We start from the raw sequence: 17,251 nt of genomic DNA, 5'->3' as shown, positions 1-17,251 counted from the left end.
CTGAAGGAGAAGGTTGCTCCATTTGTAAAAGGTTGAAGTATCTTTTCTTGGTGCCAGATACTTCAGATGCCTACCATTTGGGGGACTCTATTTGGGATTCATATGAAACAGATTCATCTGAAGAGGAGTACTCTTCCTCTGATACCTGTAAAGTGGTTCATCAGGACCTGATGGCTGAACAGCCTCAGTGGATGTACTAAAAGTTTCCACCACCCCGGCTTCCATTAAGGTTCCAGGGCCTGGTTTGGAAACAGATGTCTGGGAAGATGCCGGGCTTTCATCAGCTTCAAGAACCTTCTTGGACGCCTGAGGTGCAGAGTTATTTATTTATTTATTTTTTATTTATTTGCAGTTGGTTTACCAGGATAGTCCATTGGGCCAAGATGAACTCGTTTTCAATGGAGTCCTGGGGAGAAAAGCTCCAGTAATTTACACTAGGTTATACATTAAAAATTACAAAGTTTACAGTAAACAAGTTACACTAGGTTATACATATATATAGATTACAAGGTTTACAAGTGAACAACAAGTAAGTATAGTTCTAGAAACCAGGTTAAAATAGGCTTTTGGTTAAGATATAAAAATTTACAAGTGATACAATTTAGTGTGAGACAAGAGTTCTAGTATATAAAGGTAAAATTTAGAGAGGGTGCAAAGTTAGTACAAGCTTAAGAGAGATGTTAGTACAAGCTGAGAGAGATTGTGGTAGGAGAGGTAGCATGGATGTGACCAGAGAGGTGGACAATGTTTAGTTGTGGAGATTATGTTGGGAGAGAACAGGAGCATTCCCACTGGGATAAAAGGTAAGAACAGGAGCATTCACACTGGGATAAAAGGTGAGAACAGGAGCATTCCCACTGGGATAAAAGGTAAGAACAGGAGCATTCCCACTGGGATAAAAGGTAAGAGTGAAGAGATTTTTTGAATGTAGAGTGATTGGAGATGGTACGAATGAGTGGTGGAAGAGAGTTCCAGAGACAAGCTAGACCTGTAGGATAGGAGTTTTTTCCCAGAGGGATGGCTTGGTTTGTATAATTCTATTAGATTTTGGTTGTTAGATCTTAGTGTTCGGTTAGGTAGATGCATTTTAAAAGTAGAGGATAGGGATGGACAAAGTGAGGGGTTGAAAATGAGTTTATGTGCAGGTGAGATGGTTTGATAGTTCTACCCATTTTAGTTTGTGGAGGGAAGAGCAGTGGTGACTAGAGGACTTTTGGCTAGTAGCGAATTTAGCTATTTTGTTGTAGCATGTGGAGAGTTGAGTTTTAAGGGAGGATTGAAAGTTAGTTAAGAGTGGAGCTCCATAGAGAATGGAAGGGATAAGAAATGAGGTGGCAAGAGTGATTTTGGTGGATGGTGTGAGATAGCGATTTTGTCGGTACAGCATACCTAATTTTTGATGTGTTTTCTTGATATTAAGTTGTAGGTGGGAGTTGAATTTGAGTTTATTATTAATTTGTACCCCAAGTAATTTAGTCTCAGTTACCAATTCCAAAGCTGTGTTGTTATGACTAGTGATAGAAAAAGTGTTAGAATGGATAGAGGTGTTTTTGGTGGGAGTGAAAATCATTAGCTTAGTTTTAGAGGCATTTAGTGCTAGGTGATTGTGATTCATCCATTGTTCTGTGATAGAGAATGCGTCTTGTGTTAGCTTTTGTAGTATGGGAAGGGATGTTGCAGAGCAGATAGTGGAATCATCCGCATATTGAATGATATTTGAGAAAGGGATAGAGTTATGGAAGTCATTTATGAATATATTGAAGAGGAGAGGACCTAATATGGAACCTTGGGGAACTCCTGTTGGGGTAGTTAGGAAGGAAGAGGTGGCCTTTTTCCATTTGACAGATTGGTATCTATTGGATAAGTAACTGGAAAACCAATTTAAAGAGGAGGGAGATAGGTTGAGTTGAGAGAGTTTAGTTAGAAGAAGTTTGTGAGAGATAGTATCAAAGGCTTTAGAGAAGTCAAGTAGAAGGGTCGAGACAATGTGTCCAGAGTCACGGGCTTTATTTACGATTTCCAGGAAGGAGAGTAGGGCTGTCATAGTACTATGACCAGGTCTAAAGCCGTGTTGTGTTGGAGTTAATAGGTTATTGTCTATGAGATATGGTAGGATTTGTTGTTGGATACATTTTTCTAGGATTTTAGAGATGGGTGATAAGATGGCTATGGGACGAAAATTAGTTGTGTTGCTATTTTTGCCGCCCTTATGTAAGGGTATGATATAAGCCTTTTTCCAAATTTGGGGTACTATGGATTCTTGTATAGAGTGGTTGATTAGAATACTAATGGAGTAGGCAATGGATTCTGCGGCTATACTAAGAAAATATGATGGTAAGTTGTCTGGGGCGTTGGAGCATGGCTTAAGCTTCTGAAGGAATTTTTTAATGGTGGATATGGAAATAGGTTGTAGAGAAAAAGGAGAGAGAGGAAAAGGGAGGGTATTACAGGAAGGTAGTTGATGACAAGGAGAGAGTGAGGATGTTGGAGAAGAGGTAAGGGAGTAATTAGAGGAAGATGAGGGTGAGGCGGTGGGGCTGGTGTTGTTAGAGAATGTCGAAGTTAGTTTTGAAATAGAGTTGATGAAAAGGGAATTAAATTGTGAAGCTAAGTCTATGTCAGGAGCATTAGGGTCTGGGCTGGGGTTGTCAGTTTTGCCTGGACTGAGAAGGGTAGCGACTCCTTTCCAGAATTTCTGTGGGTTTGTTGTACTGCTGTTTTGGAGTTTAGAGAAGTCATTTTGTCGGTCAGTGGTAATAAGCTTTTTTACTGTATTTCTAAGTGTTTTATATTCATTTAGATGTAGGGGAGACTTATTTTTTTGGTAAGAAGTCCAAACTTTATCTCTGCGTTTCATGGTTATGAGAGTAGTTTTTGTTAGCCAAGGGGCAGTTTTGGTTTTTATTCTCTTAGTTTGTAAGGGGGTGTGAATGTCAAGGATTTTTAAGAAGGTTGAATTGAAGTGAGCAACAGCATTATCTAAGGGCAGAGCTTTTAAGGTGTTCCAATTTATTGATTTAAGGGAATCAGTGAAGGCTGTGGGGTTGAAATTTTTCTGGTTACGAAAAGTAATGAAATTATGGGTTTGGAGTATGGGTGAAGAGTTGGCAGGGTGGCCTAATGGTTAAGGTGTTTGCCTTACAAACACAAGGTACAGGGTTTGAATCTCACAGGGGATAACTGGCTATGCTTAAAATGGCTCACAAGGGCAGTTAGCCTAGTACTAATCTATGAACCTATCTATGAACCTACGAACATCAAGCAGGTTACCTTGGGTCGGGAGGGTGGCCTAGTGGTTAAGGTGTTTGCCATACAAACACAAGGTGCAGGGTTTGAGTCTCACAAGGGATAATTGGCTAGGCTTAAAATGACTCGCAAGGGCGGTTAGCCTAGTACTAATCTATGAACCTATGAACCTATATGTGTAAATTGGTAGATGGTCACCAAGTGGGTCTGGGAGGGTGCCATTATCAGAATAATGCTGAGGGTGGGAGACTAAGATCCAGTCAAGTATGCTACCATTGGATAGGTTTTTTGAGGGGTGGGTCGTGGTGTTAATAAGCTGTGAGAAGTTGTAAAGGTTGATATTTAGTGGATTTGTGGGAGCTTGGATGGAGGCCCAATTGATATTCATGTCTCCCAAGACTATTATTTCATTTGAAATGTTAGAAGAGAGCCAAAGTAGGATATCTTCAAGTATTGTGATATTATCACCAGGGGGAATGTAGAGGGAGGCTATGCATATGTGTTTGTGTATATTAACCTGAAATAATGCTAGGAGTATTTCAGCATTATTGAAGTGGGGAATAGGTTAGTTATATGGGATAACAGACAAGGAGGATGAATATAGGAGAGCAACTCCACCTCCTTTTTTATGGGTTCTATCATTTCTTAAGATTGAATAGTTTGGTGTTATTATTTCAGAGTCTTTTATGTGGGGTTTTAGCCATGTTTCAGAGATGGATAGGAAGTCAGGTTTGATGCGAGTAAGCCATGCATGGAGATTTGGGATTTTGTTCACAATGCTTTGGGAATTTAGTGAGGTAAACAGAATGGCTTTAATTGTGGTGGATGAGGTGGGTGGGCCAGGATTGGGGTGTATGTCACCTGATAATAGTGTGGTAATTAGGTATAGGATTGGGTTGCAGAGGTATTTGGATTGTTTAAAGTATATGCTAGGCTTAATTAAGATGTTGAAGAGTTTATTAGGTGAAGTGATAGAAGTATTTTTATTCAGGGTGATAGGTTTATAAGGAAAGAGTAGATGGTTGCTGATAGTGTACAAGTGAGGAGATATTAAGATATGAGATTTTAGGGGAGGTGACATGTGATGATTTGTTACATGAAAACATTGTGAGTGTATAGTGTGAATGGGCTGAGTAAGGTAGTGGAAGTAGGATATAGAGGGAAGTAGTAGCAACAGCATGAGTATAGATGGGGATTTGGAGAACATAATGGTGTGGAATGTTATAGATTGCAGTTGTGAGATAGTGTGAAGTTACTGAGTAGAATGTGGTTGTAAAGGGGTGATATTTAAAGTGGTTTAATAAGATATGTAAACCTTTGGAATGGGGTGGAGATTAGAAGAGTAGTTGGATATAGTTGGGTTGTCAGTGAGTGTAGTTGAAAGATGTAACCAGATAGGTGGTTTGGGTTATATAGTTATAGGGTAAGTCGGGGGTGGGGAAGGGAGTAGGAGTTAACTAGGAGGTGGAAGTTAATTGGCTAGATATTGTGGTGGGTGTGGTTACATTGGTATAAATGTAGAGGTACTGGGGGCGGGTGAGAATAGGGGGCAGGATAGGGGAGCGGAGTGAGCCCGCAGGGCGAACGAAGCGGGTAGAGCCAAGGAAGGCAGAATCAGAGCGAGAAACAATCAACAATCAGTGGACTGTTTGTTGGAGAAGGTAAGTACAGGAAACAACGGCTTATTAGGATAGAATAGTCAAGAGGACAGAAAGGGGGTGAGAAACAGTAGAGGTTACACTTGTAGAGAATGGTAAACACGTAAGAGATGTGTGGAGTCAAGAATGGAGGAGAGAGGGTGCCATTCAGTGGTCAAATGCTAAAAGTACACCTGTAATTCTCTTAGGGAAAACAGAGGGGTTTGGCTGCTGGCTTCCTGGTCAGGGAGCGTGCTGATAACCAAGCAGGGACTAGAATACAATATCACAAAGATAAGGGTTTAGCAGCAGTAACACATACTTCCTTAGTCCCTTCTTATTTCAAATTCCCTTTAAGGGGATGAGTCAGCAGAGCTTGGTATTTATTGCTATTTGGAGTGAGCGTCCAGGACAGGCAAGGTCACAGGGGGTTTTCAGGGCAAGGAAGCTAGAGGGCAAGAGAAAGTATAGAGAGAAAGTAATATGTTTAATAACAAAAACTGTTTCACGTTGCCTTTCTACAGTAGCATTTAACAAGTTAAAAAAAAACAAAATAATCTGCTAGTAAATAACAAGTACTCTAGGTGAGATTAGGTTGTGAAAGAGATAAAACAGCTATACATACTATAACAAATCCAGCAAGTGGCAGAAGGCAATACAACTCAACAGTCTTACAGCATGAAATAACTTTTTGTTTGTTCTCTTTTCTTTTTTCTTTCTCTCCTTTGTGTTGAGACCCTCGTTATAGAGCACTACAGCAATAACTCAACTGGCTACAACTATGCTACAACAAATCAAGCAGGTAGCAGAAGGAAAACAACCACATTAAAAAGACAACGTTTCAAAATCCAGCAATTTAATTGATAAGCGCAGCATAAGCATACAATCGTTGGCCGATTTACTTCTGGGAATTCAGTTTATGCGCAGCTGTTATCTCATAAATTAAAAAGAAATTATCGGCTACTATTTGCTAGTGTAGGCTTGTGCAGCACACACGTAGAGGTAGTGACAAGAAAAATGTTAGGCTAGCACGACTAATATATAGAGGAGGATAGTCATATTAGTCTTTAAAACAAAAGGAAGGGTAGTGTATATATGCTGGCTTGGCCTGCATATGATTACTGGATACAGCTTTAAACGCTTGCCCACGCTCATTCAGTCAGTGCCTGAACAAAATCTTTGAAACATAACAAGCGTTTAACCAGACTCGTTCAGTAAGAGCCTAAACAAAATGTTTGAAATATAGCAAACTGTTACACTGAGCAGGTGAAACTATCAATAAAGGTCTGAAATTCGTTGAGTACAACTACTTCAGACTATTGAACGGGCTAGAGGGATAGAGCATTTGCGAAATACTCGTAGCAAACACACGTGCAGTTTTACAGGTTATTGGATTGGATTCCGGCCTAACTTTCTTGGCCTTCTTCCTCGGTGGCTCTTTGGACAAGCCTACCCCCCCCTTTCATACTGAGCGCAAATACAATTTTAGTGCAGCAAGATGGCTATGAAGGGTTTTCGGAACAAAGGATTTGCAAATATGGCAGGACATATGGCCGTGGGCCTCGCCTAAGCAAAAAACGCACTTCTCGTGCGCGTCCTTGTGAGGAATTTGTCTCCCACAAGTGCACTTCCCCTTTCTAGCTGACATGTAAGACTTAGCAATAATCAAAGGTAATGAAAAAACCCAACAGGGCACTTATCTGTTTCAGCAGGAAAACGGTCTGGTCTGAAGACTTTTAACAGTTGTCTGAAAACGCAATCTGCTTTTGGAACTGGCGAACAGGAGTCCGGGGTTCACTGCAGCAGGTAAATTCTGAGAAGGGTGCGTGCAGACGTCACCTTTATACCCAACGCTTGTTTATGGCCCTGACAAGGGCCGTTACACGTACCCTCCTGAAGGAAAGACTTGGGTATACTGGCCGGAATGCGGCGCTGCAGGCAGCAACTCCCTACTGTTATGAATACTGCAACATGTGAATAGAAGGACATTATAGAATATTTATACAAAAAAAGGAGATAAGAGAAAAAGATTAGAAACTTACAATATTACAATTGCAAAACTCAAAAGATAAGTTGGACGCATCTAACTCAACAAAGCAGCAAACGAGATCTGAGGTAATTTAGTAAGGAGCATTATGGGTAGAGCATAGCTCTTGAGTTTTAGGAGGCACGAGCTGGAAAAACAGCTGAGTTGGTTCCAAGGTTCGGAACAGAGCCCACAGCCAATAATTATGTGAAGACTGACAACATCTCACTTTGACTACCAAGACCCTCTTCTGTGTAAAAGCTGTACCTAACTATCAGAAAGAAAGGCCCTTAAGTACTTCAAATAAAATTATGAGATGGAAAGGCCATCATTACAATTCATGCCTGTAAATCTGGGATTTTAGAGTTGATGATGCCATTTCCCAACAAGCAGCTCACCTGTGGCTTAGCCTGTTCATTATTCTCTGTATACTACACTCAGACTTGCTTTCAAGGGTCATGTTTCTGCTCCGTCAAGTAAAGCTCTGCTGTGTGCCAAACCCTTTGCTGCATAAGTCAGGGTTTGAGAGAGAGCATTTTTTCCTTCTATATGGACATGTTCTATTACATATCTTTCACACCACAGTTCAGAATAAAATATTACACTACTTACTTTTTCATTTAATAAAATGAGACCAAGCAAAGGACGAGACATTGACCACTGGTTCCTACAGTCTTCAAAAATTATTATGTTCAGGACAGTGGACAGCATCTAAATGAAAAAGTTTTAAAACAATTAATCAAGAATTACATTGACAATACCACATTTTGTTCATTTTAACAATTTACTTTGAATTTAACAGAGAATAAAACATCCTGGTACAAGACTGAAGGCGGTTGAAGAGATAAATATTTATTACAAGTATACATTTGCATTTACAAATCTTAAGTTGGGATATGCACCATAACATTTTACAAAAAAATACACATCTGTAATTCATGAAAAAAAATGTTACGTATTTATCATAATGATGGATCTTCATTATCCCTAGTCTGGACACTTAGACTGTTGGGAGTATGCTGCAAGGCAGATCCAATTTGGCAAACTGACTCCTTTCCAAGAGCTCAAGCTCCTTCCCTACTCCTTCCATAATGTATATGTCCCAGTTGTATCCTCAGATTTAGTTTATTGCACTCCTGAACACAGAACATAATAAGCACTTGGAACACAGAAATGAGAGGAGACGTGCTTTCAACTATGTCCAGCGAGAATGAGAATGGAGGGTGGCTTTGTCAAAATGGATGGACTAGTGATTATGTACTTCCCAAAACCCTGGTTATTTATTACTTCAATATCTTGCACTATATCATCTGTCCACTTTGACTGTTGGGAAATATTCCCCAGCCACCCAGTTTTCTGGTGAAATTATGACAGAATGCCCTTAAGGATGGCAGTCCTGAAGGAAAAGACAGGCCAGGAAATCACAGCCCATATGTAAAGTTTGGCAAAGGAGTAGAACACTGGCCAAATTGCTGCTACACAAATATCATCAACTGAGGAGTTTCTGACGAAGGCTGTGGAAGCTCCAATAGATCTACTGGTATGAGAGCTTTTGGTTTTATCAATGTGCTTTTGTTATTAGATTGGTATACAGTTTGTACAATCTGTAAGCCATCTGCAAAAAGTCACTTTGGAAGTCTTTTGTCACAGACTGGAAGATGCACAAGAGATGAACAGCAGACAGTCTTTTCTGACTGCTTTATTCTGGTGTATCCAAGGTGTGTAGCTAGTGTTCTCCCTTGTTGGAGTATTTCGAAAAAAGACGGAAAGATGAATGGTTTGATGGAGAGGAAAGATACGAAGCAACCTTTGGCATAAAGGAAGGACTGTTGTTCTTTTTAGGTGATGCCCCTTCCTTGTGGAAAACTAAATGGGTCTGGAAAAAAGGAGATGCAAGGCTGAAATCATTTTGGCAGAGGTATAAGTCTACTAGAAACAAGGTCTTCCAGGAAAAAAAATCAATTTGGTTAAAAAGCTGCTTCTAGGACCAAAATGAGATCCCACAGAGGAGTACGATCATAGGAGGGTGTAGCAGGTAGGTAACTTTGAAAAATGCTTTATGGACTTTTTGTGCTACTAAGGAAGAATTGAATCCTTGAAAAAATGGAAATGGTGGCCAGATGAACTTCGATCCCAGAGAACTGAAGTCAAAGTCAAAAAGAGAAGACAAAATACTAAAACTGAATGGACTGGTGCATAGAAGGGATCCAATCCATTTAATAAGCCCACATTGAACATTTTCCCCATTAATTTTGTGGAATTTGTGCACAGAGTCTTTCTGCAGAATTGACAGACTATGGACCATTCTGGAAGTATAAGCTGGACCTGCGGCCATCACTGGAACTGGGGGAAAGCATGCGATTAGTTTGAAGGAAGGAAGAAAGGAATGAGTAAACATCTGAGTGAGGCTCATCAGACAGATGGGAAGGGAGAAAATTGCAGGTCTAGAAGCCAGGGTTGCTTACTGAGGTGAGGCCATATGAGGGGGAACCAAATTTGCCTTTGTCTAAATGAAGCTAGGAGGATTACTGAAGCCCGGTGCAGAGAAGCTTTCTAAAGAATCTCATCTCGCTTTGGTTAGTTACGGAAGACCAGCAACCAATCACAGCATTCCTTGGTGACTGTTCCTGTGCACGGATGAGGATAAAATTATTTCTACATTTGGAGATGGCCAGGGATGCAAAAAGGTCACAAGGCTGGCCCAGCAGTTAACTATCATGTGTGATACTGATGGATTGAGGAATTACTTGCTGTGAGACCAAAGGGAACTCATCCAAAGCACTCGAAGATTCATGATGATCTTCTCAAAGGGTTTGCTTAAGACCTTTAGATTTATCTTGTGCTCGAAAAGATGATGTGCAGAAAAGACTGCAGACAGATAGAAGTCCGAGCTGGAACTGGTGGAGCATCCCCCCTGTTGATCTTGTCTGCTAGGTAGTTGGTTCACCTTGGAATGTATGTTGCCACCAGAAAATTCTGAGAAAAGATTGCCTATTGCAAGGACATGATGGTGTCTTGACATAGGAGGTAAGACCTTCACCATCCCTGCTTGATGATGTACCAGCCTATTGATATGTTCTGAGTGAGTGGAAAACTGCACCCAGTAAAAAGCAGACCTTGAAGGTCTTCAATACGAGGTTGAATGCTCTCATCTCTGCAACATTTATGTGAAGACTGGTCCTTTCTTGAGTCTACCTATCCTGGACCATTCTCTCCTTGAAATGCAACCCTCCACAAGAAGACTGCTGTAGTCAGGTAAATGGTCTCTCTGCTAAAATGTTGGGGATATCCATTGTATTAAATGTCTTCAAAAGAAGGCAAGGGGGATAGGAGTTTAAGTCTACTGACTGAAACCACTGTCTGCTGGAGAGTCCACTGTAGCACCCTCATATAAAATCTCACAAGAAGTATAACAGAAGCTGCCCGAAGATCAGGGACTTTTAAAATGAGAGAAGCTGGTGGAAAAGAAATGAGAAAGGTTGGAATTACAGCTCAAAGTTACAAAGCTTTAGTCTGGGAATTTGACAACACATGCTCTCATGTCCAGATGGCACCCTTTGAAAATCAAAGTTTATGAAGTCTCTAGTTTAGACTTTTCCATGTTTAGTGAAATGCCTACATTAGGCACAAGTGAAGCAAACAGTCTGTGTACTGAAACTCCTATGAACAGACACAAATGAAGCAATGGATAGTAGTGATTCCCTTGTCGTGCCATCTAGAAGCCACTCATCCACATATGGAAAAACGTGAATCACTCTCAATCGTGATTAAGCTATCATAAAAAACATGTATTTGATGAACGACAGGGGGTGGGATGCTGTAAGACCGAAGGGTTCTGGAGGGAACTCATCCAAACCACTCGAAGATTCATGAAGATCTTCTTGGAGGGTTTGCTTAAGACCTTTAGATTTAAATTGTCGCTCAAAAAGATGATGTGCAGAAAAGCCTGCAGACTGCTAGGTGTCAGAGCTGAAATTGGTAGAGCATCCCCCGCCTGTACAGTAGGGCTGACCATCATCATCTTAATAAACTTAAAGGCTGAAGCTAAATCCAATGGCAGCAGGGACCTCCGGGTCAGCAACATGTCAATGTAGACATCAACAATACTGAATATGGAGACATGAATGCTTTGAGGCCAAGACTAGAGGCAGTGTCTTGAATGCTGATGACCCCAAACAAGACAGTGCTGGTGATACACAGTTTAGAAGTCAGAGGCAGGTTTCCATCAACATCAGAGTCAAGTGAGTAAGACAATTTAGTTCCAGTCCTGCCACTGACAATGTAGGAAGCTCTAAAAAAGGCAAAAGTTCTGTAACCTCCTGTAATGATGAAAAAAGCTTTTCTAAGGCCAACCCATCCTGTTGAAGATGTAAAGAAAAATGCAATGACATTCATATGTACAAAGACTCTCATTATCTTTTCCCAGTTACAATCTGAAGAGCTCTGAAAAGAACCGATGGATCCTAGTGAGGAGTAACAGGAGGTCAGAAGGGAGAACCTTACAAGTTTCATCTCAGAAAAGGAAGAACATCCTCTTGTTTCTCTCTCCTTTTCCTTACTCTTCTTTCTCTCCATCGTTATCCGTTTCTTTTCCTCCTGTCAGAATCTTGTGAAGCAGCAAGGAGAAACTTTTAAAAATTAGTCTGTTCTTTTTCTCTTGAAGAAAACAATGGCCAAAGCTCTAACAGATGTCACAACTGACCAAGAAGTGATATGGTTACTACTCATATTATGCATGGATCATGGGAATCCTGGGACAGAATTCTATGCTCACATTAAGTGCATTTTAATATGCCATTACCCATGTATACTTATGAACTAAATACAGTTGCACGAAAATCGAGAGTCAGAAAAATCAGCACAAAAATGTATTAGTTATCCCTGCAGGTCTATATTACCATGTAGAAAGACGTGTTCGCTGAACACATCTTAAATTGACAGAAATATCAACCTGTTAAAATATCAAATGGCCGCTTCAGCGAATTTTTCCTAGGGGGAAAAGAAATTGCTCAGCCGTACACAAAATTTTTTTTTTCAAACCCTACATTGTGGGGGGCTGTGCCCCCACCTCCAACTAAAAATATCAATTCTGAGATTGCACTACAGTGGGGAAAAGGGCAAATCCCTGATGATGGCCAAGCAATTTTTTCCCCTGGCAAAAAATTTGCTGAAGCGGCAATCAGGGATATTAAAGGGTCAATATTTCAGTATTGATTAAGACGTGTTCGGCGAACATGTCTTTCGACAAGGCAATATAGATCCATCCCTATGGCAAGGAATAAGAAAAGGAGCTGAAAAGATGGACTAGGCTACACTCCTAGTTGCGATAACTGGGAAGGGCTGAAGTACATATTTTCTGTTTACCTTTTTTTTTTTATTGAAGACTATACATAGGAAGAAGAGAAATTTAAAGATCATCACCAACATGGGGACTCTATGCTCCAGACCAGAAGTGTATCCCTCACTGGTAAGATCAGACCATAAACTGATCTCACTGGATATTCACATCCCGACCCCACCCCCTGCCCAGAAAACCACAGTGAAAAACTTCTCTAAAGCAAATTTCACACTCCTCAAAACCGAGGTGGAATCCTTCAAAGCCCACGGGCCTGTGGAAAATACGGCCCAGACCGCAGAATCCTTTATAAATGCATTCTATGAACACCTTCAGGAATGCATGGATCATGCAATCCCAAATAAAACCAAGACCCAATCCTCCAAAGGCAGACGACCTGTCTGGTGGACCCCGCCATAAACAAACTATACAATAGAAGGAGGAAGCTACTACATGATAGAGCAAAATCCCAAAAAGGGAAGGCATCTCTGATCAGTATTAGCAAAAAACTAAGGGCACTCATAAAATCGTCAAAGGCCAGCTTCGAGAGAAAAATTGCACAGGACACTAAAGATAATCACAAGGCTTTCTTTAGTTATGTTAGGAACCTGGGTGGGAATTCCCAGATATGCTCAGAATTAGTCCAAAATGACAAAAAATACACTGATCCCACAGACATCGCCAACATCCTAGCTGACAGGTTCAGCGCAAACTTCTCTGCCGGCCCCTCCCTACCAAAAGGGCAAATATCTATCCCAGCAGAGTGCTGCCCCGACATCTCAGATGCTCAGGTGAGAGCCACCCTCTCCAAAGCAAAAAACACAGCATCAATGGGACCAGACGGTGTCCCAGGCTGCATCCTACATGAACTCCAAGAAGAGCTAAACCCAAACATAAAACTACTGTTCAATCTCAGCCTTATTACAGGATATGTACCCAAAGAGTGGCGTACAGCAACAGTGGTCCCTCTCCACAAAGGTGGTGCCTCAACGGACCCTGGAAACTATCGCCCATAAGCCTGACTAGCTTGGTCTGCAAAGCTATGGAAAGGATCATCATGGACCTCATAAATAAAGATATTGGGGACCTACAGACACTGGATCCTACCCAGTTTGGCTTTGTTAAGGGCAGATCCTGCCTCTTAAACCTGGTTGACTTCTTTGAAACAGTCACCAAGGCCATTGACGAAGGGAAGGTGGTCCACACAGCCTATCTGGACCTCGCAAAGCCTTCGATACAATACCCCACTCAGGCATTATAGATAAGCTCACCAGCTTAAATATAAACCCCTATGTCACTAGATGGGTTGCAAACTGGCTAAAGGACAGAACCCACATGGTTAGAATTGCTGGAGCCATGTCAGACTCCAAACCAGTTACAAGTGGCGTCCCACAAGGCTCAGTCCTGGGACCTCTCTTGTTTGGTATATATTTCTCGGAGGTACAGGCCAACACGGAAGGACTGTGGCTGACCAAGTTCGCAGATGACTGCAAACTGGGCGCCATAATCGACTCTCCAGCCGACACAAGCATCCTCCAAAAGGGCCTCATAGAAACAGACAACTGGTGCCAGAGCCATGGCCTCAAGCTAAACGCCAAAAGTGTATAGTCATCCCTTTGGCAAAAACAAAGTGCCCACAAATTACCACATAGGTGGTAATCCATTAAGTACAGAAGAAGTCATTAGGGACCTGGGGACCCAAGTTGATAGCAATCTCTCATTTGACAACCACGTGGCCAAAGTGGTTAGAAAAACATTTTATATAGCCCACCTAATCATGAAGGGATTCACATCTAGATTAGGGGAGGTCATCGTGCCTCTTTACTCATCCTTCATCAGGCCCATAATCGAGTACAATGCCCCTTTTGGGATGTACCTTACCAAACACCTGCAGCAACTGGAAAGACCCCAAAAGTACCTCACCAAGAGGATCAAAGGGCTCAAACAGATGCCATATGCTGCCCGGTTAAAGAAACTCCAGCTCTACTCAGTGGCATACCGCCTGCTCAGAGGTGACCTGTGCCTGACTTATAAGGCCATGTCCAACCCGGAATTAAGGGACATGCTGCACCTCAAAAAATCCAAATCCCATCGAGCTACACGCTCGAGACTTGAACCTCAGCACTGAAATAAATAGGACATGCTGGAGGGACAGATTCATAACCCAGAGGCTCCCTTCACTATGGAATAAAATCCCAGTCCAGGTTAGACAGAGTCCCTCATTAACTCTCTTCAAGAAAAATCTTGATGAGTGGATGGGAGATCATAGGTTTACCCCGGGTATCACTTCTGTGTCACTGTTAGACAGAGGCACAGTATACTAACCTCGAAAAAGGGCATAGCAAAATTAATTTAAAATGGGTGGCGAAAGCCAAACATACTCTGGCTAGGCTTATAAATGCCCTAGGGCAGATAGCCTAGTATGAACCTATGAACCTATGACTGCGAGAAACATGAAAATATGAAAAAGGCAGAATTATTGATAATTATCATTAGGTGCTGGAAAATCATCCTATTCACAGGTAGGCAAATGAGATCTAAGGATGCATGGGAGACAGGTGCATTATGGAAGAAGGGAAGCAGGTGAGTGCTTGGAAAGCAGTTTGCCTAATCAGATCTGTCTAAAGGTAAATTCCCAACACCTGAAGTGCATGGATGGCAATAACATAAGATCAGTAAGTCTGAGAGATTTTCTTTCAGTAAGCCATGTTATTGCTATTAACACCTGTCAAAGTGTAATCTAGTACAATAACTTACAAGTACAGATCTGATCCAGTGCTGCAGAAGAATAAGTCCAGACTATAGCCCAGTCATCCTGGGTTCGATTAGTGGTCTGGGTGACTGAAGGGGCTGCAGGGAGCCTGGAGGGAGGGAGTTAGATGATGCTTCTTTAGGGGAGGCATGGTCCAATATGGGGGGTTGTCCTCAGAAATGAATGGCAAGTATGGGAGGTAGGGCATATAATTGTAAACAACAAGATGGAAGTGTAGATATCTGACACACAAGGACTCGCTTAGGATTCCCAATTGGCTCAAGCAATACTGGAGTAAGTCTTGTGGGAGGGAGGTTGGAGGGATAAGGACATGAGCAGTTAGACCCGGTTGGACATGGGGTAATGGGGGCTGGGATGGGTTCACTACATATGAACGAAGCCCATTTGACTAAGACCAAATAACTGAAAGTTCATTTGTCCGAAAACCCATATGACCGAAAACTCATTTGACCGAAAAACAGCACTGGCAGGTATATGCCCTGTTCCCCACTGTAGTGCGACCCTGGAGTTAGAATATATTATTGGGGGGTGGGGGGGGCATAGCCCCCTCATAATTGCAATTTATGTACTATTATATACATGTGTATCCATTAAAAATGCATTAAAACATACATCAGTAACAACTGGTGGCAAAATGTGGGGGGCTACGCCCACCACACTCCCCTAACTTTATATTGTCACTCCAGGGTCGCACTACAGTGGGGAACAGGGCATATACCTGTCAGTGCTGTTTTCGGTCAAATGAGTTTTCGGTCATATGGGTTTTCGGTCAAATGAACTTTCGGCCATTTGGTCTCAGTCAAATGGGCTTCGGTCATATGTAGTGAACCCGCTGGGACAGTTGGGTGACATAAATAAAATAGGGTTACGACCAGTCACTCTGTGAGGGACAGTTCTTTTTTGGTCTGTTGTGTATTGTGAAAAAAAAAAAACAACTAAAAAATGGCAACTGTCCTGAGATTTTAGGGCAAAAAATATTTCCTAAGTTTTCTTTAATATTTGCATAATACAGTTATTTTATCTGAAACACCTAAATGTTGTATGAAACAGCATAAGCAACTCAAATGTGACAAGAATTAAGTTTTTATTTTGGAAAAAAAAGTGAAGTTATGTCTTTGTGCTGGCTGTGGGGTATGTTTTGTCCTTACAAAATCTCACGTTTCTACAAAAAATATCCCACTTTGGGCATTTGAAAAGGTGGCAACCCTAAAAATTAAACTCAAAAGCATTGTTACAATGACCCATCAAAACCACATCAATACAATATCTGTAAATAATGTGGAAGCTTCAGTTATAAGTCACCATAAAGCTTTCTGGGCAAGAACCAGGCAACAGCCAGATTGTGATGTACATGGATAAAGCCAACAGTTATGAGCCATAAGTGCTGGAGGAGCCGACTAGATAGAGAAAGGTGCTTCTTGTCACATCTAAATGGGAGAACTGGCAGCACGAGACAATGCCTATTATTCCCAGTAAAGACTGGGACTGACAGAGCCATCTGCTTTCAAGGGGCATAATGCTAAGGAGGTAGTGCCACTTGCAGAAATTCATGACAAACTACTGCACCATCACACTGAATGTCCATTCTTAGGGACCTTGGGAGTCAAGTGAAAGGGAAAGGTAGGACAAGTATCAGACAGTCTTCCCTGAAGACTTCCTGGATGATCACTGCACTGACAAGCCTGGTAAGAAGCAAACGGGCAAAGCTACAGCAATCAATCAGATCGTCGACTGACGTGAGGGGAGAGGGGGGTCATAGGTTCATAGGTACGTACTAGGCTATTGGCCCTAGGGCCTATATAAGCCTAGCCAAAAGATACCCTGGCTTTCGCCACCCAAGAAAATTATTTTCCTGTGCCGCTGTCAAGCAGAGCCAGAGAAGTGATCCCCGGGGTGAATTTCCTAACTGCCATCCAATCATCAAGATTTTTCTTGAAGAGTGCTAATGAGGAGCTTTGTTTGATACAGGTTTATAGGTAGGTACTAGGCACATCAAAAATTAGAAACAATAATGAGTACATAAGAAAAATAATTCTCACAAAAGGGGTTAGTATGTTCAAGAACAGAACTACACAATTTCTGGAACATTTTCTGCAACCTTTGAGGTTTCTTTTCTCCCTCCAGTAAGATTCAGTTATGGCCTAGTTACCAGAAACCAGCATGTACTTAACAAAACTTTTATTTCCTTTCCTTAAGACCAAAGGAGAGGAAAGCCCACCAATTTTTTGAAGCCT

General features: G+C 41.6%; 1 protein-coding gene across 1 annotated transcript in view; it reads right to left on the bottom strand.

The window, feature by feature from the left end:
• Nucleotides 1-17,251, bottom strand: part of XPO7 (exportin 7) — a 4,001,819-nt gene that overhangs the window by 184,184 nt on the left and 3,800,384 nt on the right. The window contains exon 25 of the mRNA XM_044082110.1: nt 7,522-7,620. Within this exon, the coding sequence (XP_043938045.1) occupies nt 7,522-7,620 (99 nt within the window). The remainder of the gene's footprint in view (nt 1-7,521; nt 7,621-17,251) is intronic.

Source organism: Protopterus annectens, chromosome 9.part0 (assembly GCF_019279795.1).
Source record: "Protopterus annectens isolate FY-2018-M chromosome 9.part0, PAN1.0, whole genome shotgun sequence".
Lineage (NCBI taxonomy): Eukaryota > Metazoa > Chordata > Ceratodontiformes > Protopteridae > Protopterus > Protopterus annectens.
The sequence above is the reverse complement of the archived record's forward strand: the minus strand, read 5'-3'. Positions and strand labels throughout refer to the sequence as shown.